Source organism: Drosophila pseudoobscura, chromosome 4, assembly GCF_009870125.1.
Source record: "Drosophila pseudoobscura strain MV-25-SWS-2005 chromosome 4, UCI_Dpse_MV25, whole genome shotgun sequence".
NCBI lineage: Eukaryota > Metazoa > Arthropoda > Insecta > Diptera > Drosophilidae > Drosophila > Drosophila pseudoobscura.
The window spans coordinates 12,454,343-12,462,527 of NC_046681.1; the positions used below are offsets into that span (position 1 = coordinate 12,454,343).

Consider the following 8,185-nt stretch of genomic DNA (forward strand, 5'->3'; position numbering starts at 1 on the left):
ATATTTCTCCGGTAATTGGTAGCTGTGGCAACATATGCCATGACGGCGCAATCCATATCTTCAAAATTCAAAAGAATTATAGTCGTATTCATCAGACAATTAAATATTACTAAATCAAACCTTATATTTAATATTGAGTCTAAGGATTTAACAGTCATTTTGTTCCTAAGCTTGGTCTTAACGATATTTATTAAACTGATTACATGTTCAATGGCAGCATTTGAACACGGTAGACTTAAAATTTCAATAACAAATAAAGCAATTTCTTCAAGAGGTTTGTTTTTGCCGAGGGACTAAGTGAATTTTGCCATATTGGGCAAGAATTTCAATATGGAAATGAGATCATTAGGATTTTTATTATGTTCGAGTACATTTTCTGCAGCAAAAACTTTCAGTTTTTCCAATGTCTCAAAATTATCTGGAAGTCTGAAATTAAACAGCAGATTATTATTTATTTTTAATATCAAATCCTATTAAATAAGCTCCTTTATAAAATTCTTGCACCTCAATTTTACACAATTACACATTTCACACGATCGCCAAGTTTCTGTGTAGTAGTGACCGAAACTTTTCAACGAAAATATACCAATATACCAAATGAATTCTAAAATACCATGATAATGTACAACAAATATACTTTTTGTTCGATTTGCCTAAAAATATATGTAGGATATAAAGAGGAAAAGTAAAAAAGAGTGAAATTAAAAAAGGCTAAATTTAAGGCTATAAGCATTTTCATAATTTTTCAAGCTTTTCCGTTTTCAAATAAGCTAGATCTAGCCTTAAATAGGCTGAAATGGCAACACTGGGTCTGGCCTTTCTTTTTCATTGGCCGCTTATTTGCCTTTTTTCACATCTAGCTGCTGCGTCGAAACGATCGTCGTGCACTTTCCGTCTCCCTCTCCATCGTGCGGCTTTGTCGTGTGTTTGTCGTTTGCTCGCTGGCCGTCGGCTCCCTTCTTGCTGTTTCTTTTTCGTCGTTGCTTGTTCGCTGCGCATGGCCGTCGGCTCCCTTCTTGCTGTTTCTTTTGCGTCGTTGCTTGTCCGCTGCGCATGGCCGTCGGCTCCCTTCTTGCTGTTTCTTTTGCGTCGTTGCTTGTCCGCGGCTATAGTCTCTACGTAGCCCAAGCCGGTGGTCCTCTTGGAATAACTGGGAAAATTTTCGGAACGGAAAAACTTTGCGGATCATCACCGAAATGGATGGTGGAAGATCGTCAGTGACAATCTGAGTTACTTGGGTACTAGCTGAAGTCGGGGAGGAGGCTTTTAGATTTAGGGACCATTTCATGAGAAAGAAATGGAAAGAAACCTTTTTATGGTCATGGTCAGAAAACATGACGAAAAAATAAGTAAATAATATTGTATTTGGCAGACAGGAAATGGCGAACTCTGCCATATTTTGATAGTTGGCTTTAAGTGAGAGCGTGGAAGGCGTTGCGGGGGTTTCGCTTTTCATCATTTCGAAACCACCGCACCCAATCATAAAGATTGCTGAGAATTTAAAAAATACTTAATAATAATATAAGAACAATAATTTCCAAACGGACGGAAAAGGGACAAAAATGTGGAACATTTTATTCCCTGATATTTCCAGAGGTTCTCTGATAAGTTTTTATTCAGGAATTCGGATATATTTGGCATTCATTGTAAACTATGCTTTTTGCAACAATTCAACACCTTGCAACACAATGCCATAGCCCCAGGGCTACAATGCTCTGCATTCATTTTATTTATGTGTTTAACATTTGTTTTACTTTGGTTGTGGGTGTTTTTTGTTTTTTTGTTTTGTTTTTGGCATTATTTTAATCAACGCTTGCGACCGAAACTCTGGCTAGAGACACACAAACACACCTGTGTGCACCCGCTGCGACCTTTGGCTTTGTTGAATGCCTCTGGCGGCAGGAGGCAGGAGGCAGGTGCCAGGTGCCAGTAACCCCCAAACCCCCCAATGCGTTACATAGTTTGCAAATAAATTAGAATTTGCTACAGCCAGCGGCAAGCAAATTAGAAACCGCTTGAATTACACGAAGAGAGAGAGAAGAAGGGAGAGAGAGGCTGAATATGTGCGTGTTATAACTGCCAAGAACACACAGATAGTGGCACGCACACGAACACGTGCACCAAAACACCCATAAATACATAACACACACACACACACACACACACACACACACAGCCCCAAAAATGAATCCAAGTGCCGCCGGCAGCAAAATGTGCGTGCAAAAGTAAACATTGGATTTGCAGGGTGGAGCGACGGGGGATGGGCCCCGGGGGGTGATGGAAGATGGTTTTGCGGGGGGTGGGGGCAGGGAAGAACCGGGACACCAGAACAACTGAAACGCCTCCGTTGGAGTAAAGTCGGAACGCCGTAACCGCAAGTGGAGTTTGTTGATGGTAAACGGAATTTAAAAGATCCCCAAAGGATCGAGGCAGAATATACCCTTGATGCTCTTTGTTTTGGGAACATTCCACGTGCCACACGCTTTTAAATATATATAATATTAACTAAATACTATATAGTATATTTGGTGTACTTATTCGTAGAAGTATTCGTGGAATTACAAAATCTCAATCTTTTTGTAATATGTTTGACAAGACAACATAAATACTAGATTTCAGATAATATACCATAATTTTTGTATTGTATTAAAAGTTTTTATTGATTATTATGATACAAATATTAAATTAAAAATGAAATAAAAATCCTAGATTAAAAATATCAATCTATTTGTAGCATTATTGAAAAAATACTTGTATCGGAATAAAAGTCGGATAGTTTTTCGAGAAAAATTCTATATTTCACAATAAAAAAAACACAAATGTTTTATACAAAATACAATTTAAAATTAAAAAAAAAAAAAAAATATTTAAAAAAATACTTAACTCAATTATTAAAGTTTTTCTTAACAAATATTCTAGATTTCAAATAAAATACCACAAATGATTTATTGCTGAGACAAATATAAATATAAAGAAAATACTAGATTTTTGAAATATTATTGTATTTATACGAAAAACATAGCGTGTCCTGTTCTTATTTTCGATTCGATTTTGTATTTTTTTTTGCGGGCACACGTGTCCATCGAAGAGGCTCCTAGCACCCATGGATATGGATAGGGTATGGCTTGCATCCTGGCAAAGCCCCTTGTTGAATCGCTGGTAGACGGACTAACCGAAAACACCTTTAGACTCTTTGTTTCGGTCTCTGGCAATAGTCAACGCCTTCGTTGTCCGGATCTTCCGCTCCATTCGCCCCCATGGAGGCGGCGGAGGGCGCCACATGCATTTCAATTAACGGCCACCGAAAGCCGAAAGCCGAAAGCACTTCAAGCGCAAAAAACACGTACTAGCCAGGTATCGCCTTCCGCCCATCGCCACGCCCAGCAGCAGCCTCGGAAGGACTTCGAGGGGGGGGGGGGGGAGAGCCGAACCTCCGCCTCCTCCTATCCCACATATCCGCATTGTTTATGCTGCGTGGCTGCACTTTATCAAAGCGCCAGGCGAAAGCTAAAAACAAACTGCGGTCGCCCAACGCCATTTTGACTTACAGGCGGGCGCCATCTTTTTTTTTCGGATTACCCTACAAAACAGGGCATGTCTCTTCGACCTAGAGGATCGTACAATAAACAAAACTTTGAATTCCAGGATATTCCATAGCTCGTTCTGGCCGAGTTCCACCTTGTTTCATTTTTGCATTTCCACCGTTGCACTTTGCTACTGGTTTTGTGGTGGGAGCTACATAGCAGAGGAATGAGCAGGGAGAGGGGGGAGGGGGGAGGGGGTGTGTTACCGCCAGCAAGGTTTTTCCAAGTGAAAAGCTTTTCAGCCAGTACGCGCACGCACTTCCGTTTCTTGTTGTCTCTCTTCTACCTCCCCAACGGTCGCCCCAAGGCTGTTTTGTTAGTAGCCAGCTAGTAGCTAGTAGCTCCATCATCCATCACCCCCCCCCCCCTCTCTCCCTCCCCCCACCCCGTATTCCTGTTATTCATTGAAGGACAATTTTGTCAGCTGCATATGCAAACAATTACCGCAAAATAAAAGGTAAACAAAATTACTTCCGAGCAATTTCGCGTGCAAAAACACACACAGGTCTCCCCCTCCCTCTCCACTCCCCATCCACCCGCTGTTACCCATTTAACCACTCCTTCAGCCACACGCATCCCTAATGCATGTGTCTATATGGCAAATTATAACTTTTGCTTCTTGTTTGCCTTGGAAAATTCAGCGGCGCGGTGACGTGGCGGAGACTGCCAAAAAAAAAAAGATATTAAAAGGAGAAACATACTCCCTGATGGAAAAAAATTAAGTAAATTGCTGAAAAAAAGCTTCAAGGGAAATATTTTAGAAATAAAATAATGAAAAGGGCATCGATTTTGATATGAAAAAGCAGGAGGTAGACAGATTCATATCATTTCCTCCCAGGGTGCGTCTTTTCGCTGCGGTTTCTCAACCACAAAAGGAAAAAACGAGGGGGAACGTTGTGAGTTGCTGCGGACACCGCAACTCTACGGTTATACCCGATACTAAGTCAGTATGGCTCTCCTCCGGCAGACGGCGCTAATATTAAACGACACGACAAAGAGTGCGTGCGAGAGAGACAGAAAATCAGTCTGAGCGTGACGTCACGCGCTGCGTAGCCAATGCAAATTGATTTGTTCCTTTTGGCTACAAAAATTATCTGATCTGATCCAGATTCAGCAATCTGATAGATATTTTTAGTTTTCTCGAATCTGCAATATTGTGGATGCAACAGATTTTCGTCCTTTGTGGGGGCGGAAGGGGGTGGGGCGAAATTTTGAGATATACGTTTTATAGTGACATCTAACAGGAGTGCGGATACTAAATTTGGTTACTCTAGCTTTAATAGTCTCTGAGATTTGTGAATATCCCCAGATTTGCATCCTTTGCGGGGGCGGAAGGGGGTGTGGCGAAATTTTGAAACAAACTCGTCTCGGTCCGATATATTAGGAGTGTGGATACCAAATTTGGTTGCTCTAGCTTTTATAGTCTCTGAGATCTAGGCGCTAATGTTTTACTCTAAGCAAAGCCGCCTATGCTACGTGTGTGTTAGAGAGAGACAGGGCGAGAAAAAATGAAATTGTTTTCTTGATGCTGGCTATAATAATAATACGATCCAACTCAGATTCCGCAGTCTAAAAGATATGGTCATTCTCTACGATTCTGCGTTTTTGGTTTTATCGTATCTTTAAAATTGTGGATGCCACAGATTTTCGCCCTTTGAGGGGGCGGAAGTGGGCGGGGCAAAGTTTTGAAATATTTTTGTAGCAGTGACATATCACAGAAGTCTGAAGGGGACGGACAGACGGACAGACGGACAGACGGACGGACGGACAGACAGACATGGCTCAATCGACTCGGCTATTGATGCCGATCAAGAATATATATACTTTATGGGGTCGGAAGCGATTCCTTCTGGACGTTACACACATCCACTTTTACCACAAATCTAATATACCCCAATACCCATTTTGAGTATAGGGTATAAAAACGTCGGCGCTGTTCTACCACGTGATCCGCTGTTTGTTGCGTCGTGCTCGTTTTTGAGCCCGTCTGTGAGCGTTTGGGCATCGCTCGGTTCTTCTTCGGCAAATGCTCGTTTCTGTGTTCGTGTGCGAGTAGAAAGCAAGAAATCTCTTGGTTATACCACTAACAATACAGTATATAGATGTGCCAGTTCATACAACGATCAATACCCCAGAGTGACTGTATAATTTACGGGGAAGGACAGAATTTTGTATTTTTTGTATTTTATGGGTAGCAGGTCTATTAGGTTGAAAAGATACATAGGTTCAGTGCTTGTTTGCAACGCTTTCTGATCGGTACAAATGTCGAAGTGTCTAAATTTTAAAAGAGTCCTTGTCATCTATACTGGTGGCACCATTGGGATGACTCCCAACGACAATGGTGGTAAGAGGCCTCCAAGTGCATACGGATAGCTATCCGTATCCAGTTCAGTGTTGTGTTTTTGAATCTTTTAGTATTAGTGCCAGAACCGAAAGCTTTTGAAAGGTTCATCCGGAAGGATGTCAGTCTGCATGACCCCAGCCTACAGGTCCCAGACGGCTTCCTGGCGCTGCCCCTGGTAAAAGATCAGTCGGTACGGGTTATCTACCAATTCATAGAGTACGATCCATTGCTGGACTCCAGTAATATGGCCGGAAAAGATTGGCAACGCATAGCCCAAGATATTGGTGTATGTATTACAAATAAATTTAAATGAAATACATATATGCATCTCACAGAAATCGCTAACTCCAGAGGACGTACGATTTGTTCGATGGGTTCGTTGTACTCCATGGCACCGATACGCTGGCGTACACCTCCTCTGCCCTGTCGTTTTTCCTAGAGAATTTGGATAAGCCGGTGGTCGTTACCGGGTCAATGATACCCATCTACGAAACACGCACCGATGGCAGGAACAACTTCGTCTCGTCCCTGATCATATCCGGCTGCTATAAAATACCGGAAGTGTGCGTGGTCTTCGCCAACAAGCTGCTTCGTGGCAATCGAACGGTCAAGGTCAATTGCAACTCTCTGGATGCTTTTGATTCTCCCAACGCTCCACTGCTGGGCACGTTTGAAGGTGACATAATTATAAATAATTTCCTGGTACGCCCAGGGCCCGGAGCCAGGCCACTCGCTGTGACAGGCGAATTTCAGATGAATGTGGCCTCCTTGAGAATAACTCCGGATATGTCACTGGATTTGATTCGATCGGCTCTGGCGGAGCCCATTATGGGAGTTGTCCTGGAGTCCTATGGCTCTGGTAATATACCCTCAAACTGGTCCGAGATAACTTCTCTTCTACGGAGTGCCGTTAGTCGCGGAGTTATCATCGTCAACTGCACTCAGTGCCTGGCCGGCTCCGTAGCCGCAATCTACGATGCCGGAGCAGTGCTTAGCGATTTGGGCGTTTTATCTGGATCGGACATGACTTCTGAGGCAGCGTATACCAAGCTAGCCTATGTCCTGGGCACTGATCTACCGCACCATAATAAGATTGAGGTAAACTGCAAATGAAAGCAATTCACATAATATAATAAAAATTGTTTTTGTAGCTGATGAAGATGAATTTGCGTGGCGAAATAACGGCATGAATGCGATCATCGCAAACCAAAATTATAAAATATATTATATTTTTTGTAACAAATAAATAAAGGGATTTCCCCCTATTTTTGCACCATGCACTTTAACGCTAAATGTATGTATGTATTTCATATCAGTTTCCAGAAAGAGATTAATATTCGCTCCCAGAGAGCTCACAACGACGAGAGGAGAGCGCAAAGCAAGAAATAGCGAGTGCAAATTATTGAGAGCACGAAGCAGATCGGCGAGAATTTCAGTCCAGTTGCGGAACAAGACGCGGAACGACGCTCAATTTCAGTTGTGTATTTAATCACTTAACAAAAACTGCACAATAATACTTATTATTCAATCGGTGGATATGTGCAGCAAGAAAAATAAATGTCTATCAACTAAGAAATGTATTTGACTCTTGATTATCGTGTTTATCTATATTTGTTTGTTCTCTCCAACCAAAGAATGCTGGTAGAACTGTTCTGGGGCCCTTTACCAAGCTACTTTGCCCTTTTTTTTGCCCTTAGGTAGAAGTTGTCCCACTTACGCCACCCAGGGCTCTCAAATATCGACAAGCGCTACGAGATATGTACATATATATGTACATGTGAATATTTTTAACCTGTTACGTGACTTTGATGCCCATTAGTGTTTATATGATGAAGTCGGGACTTGGATGAAATGACCCTACTATAGCCATATACATAAATAACCATAATCTATAGCCACAGGCAACTTTCGCGCGCTTTCCGACGGGAATCTGCAAAGTACAAATTTAGATGCCGGTCGCGTCCATACACTAAAAAATGCTGGTGGCAAAACAGAACCAGACCTGAGAGAGTTCAAAAAATCTGAAAAAAACATACAATCACATGCAAAGATGTTCTCTCTGCGCTCTCTCTCTCTCATGATGACGTCACGCTGGGGTATTGATCGCGCAAGCCAGTGTGTGACACTTTCGTTGTATGAACTGGCACATCTGCATATGTATATACTGTATGGTTAGTGTCTACGATACGAGAGATGGGATTCATGTATCGTGTTCGGGCCAGCCGCTGAGGAATAACCGTAACTTTAGCATTATTAT

The 8,185-nt window shown here is 42.1% G+C and overlaps 1 protein-coding gene across 1 annotated transcript; it reads left to right on the forward strand.

The window, feature by feature from the left end:
* Positions 1-5,678: 5,678 nt before the first annotated feature.
* On the forward strand, positions 5,679-7,208 carry LOC26533708 (L-asparaginase-like). Its single transcript, XM_015179724.2, has 4 exons — positions 5,679-5,928; positions 6,000-6,214; positions 6,280-7,026; positions 7,080-7,208. Exons 1-4 carry the CDS (start codon positions 5,847-5,849, stop codon positions 7,116-7,118), a joined length of 1,083 nt encoding a protein of 360 aa, XP_015035210.2. The 5' UTR covers positions 5,679-5,846; the 3' UTR covers positions 7,119-7,208.
* Positions 7,209-8,185: the final 977 nt, after the last annotated feature.

What these genes read in the sequence shown, in the direction of transcription:
- LOC26533708 (XM_015179724.2), top strand. Translation starts at nt 5,847, where the DNA reads ATGTCGAAGTGTCTAAATTTTAAAAGAGTCCTTGTCATCTATACTGGT. An exon ending in GACTCCCAACGACAATGGTG is followed by an intron (nt 5,929 to 5,999) that starts GTAAGAGGCCTC and finishes TGAATCTTTTAG; the next exon opens with TATTAGTGCCAGAACCGAAA. An exon ending in CGCACCATAATAAGATTGAG is followed by an intron (nt 7,027 to 7,079) that starts GTAAACTGCAAA and finishes TTGTTTTTGTAG; the next exon opens with CTGATGAAGATGAATTTGCG.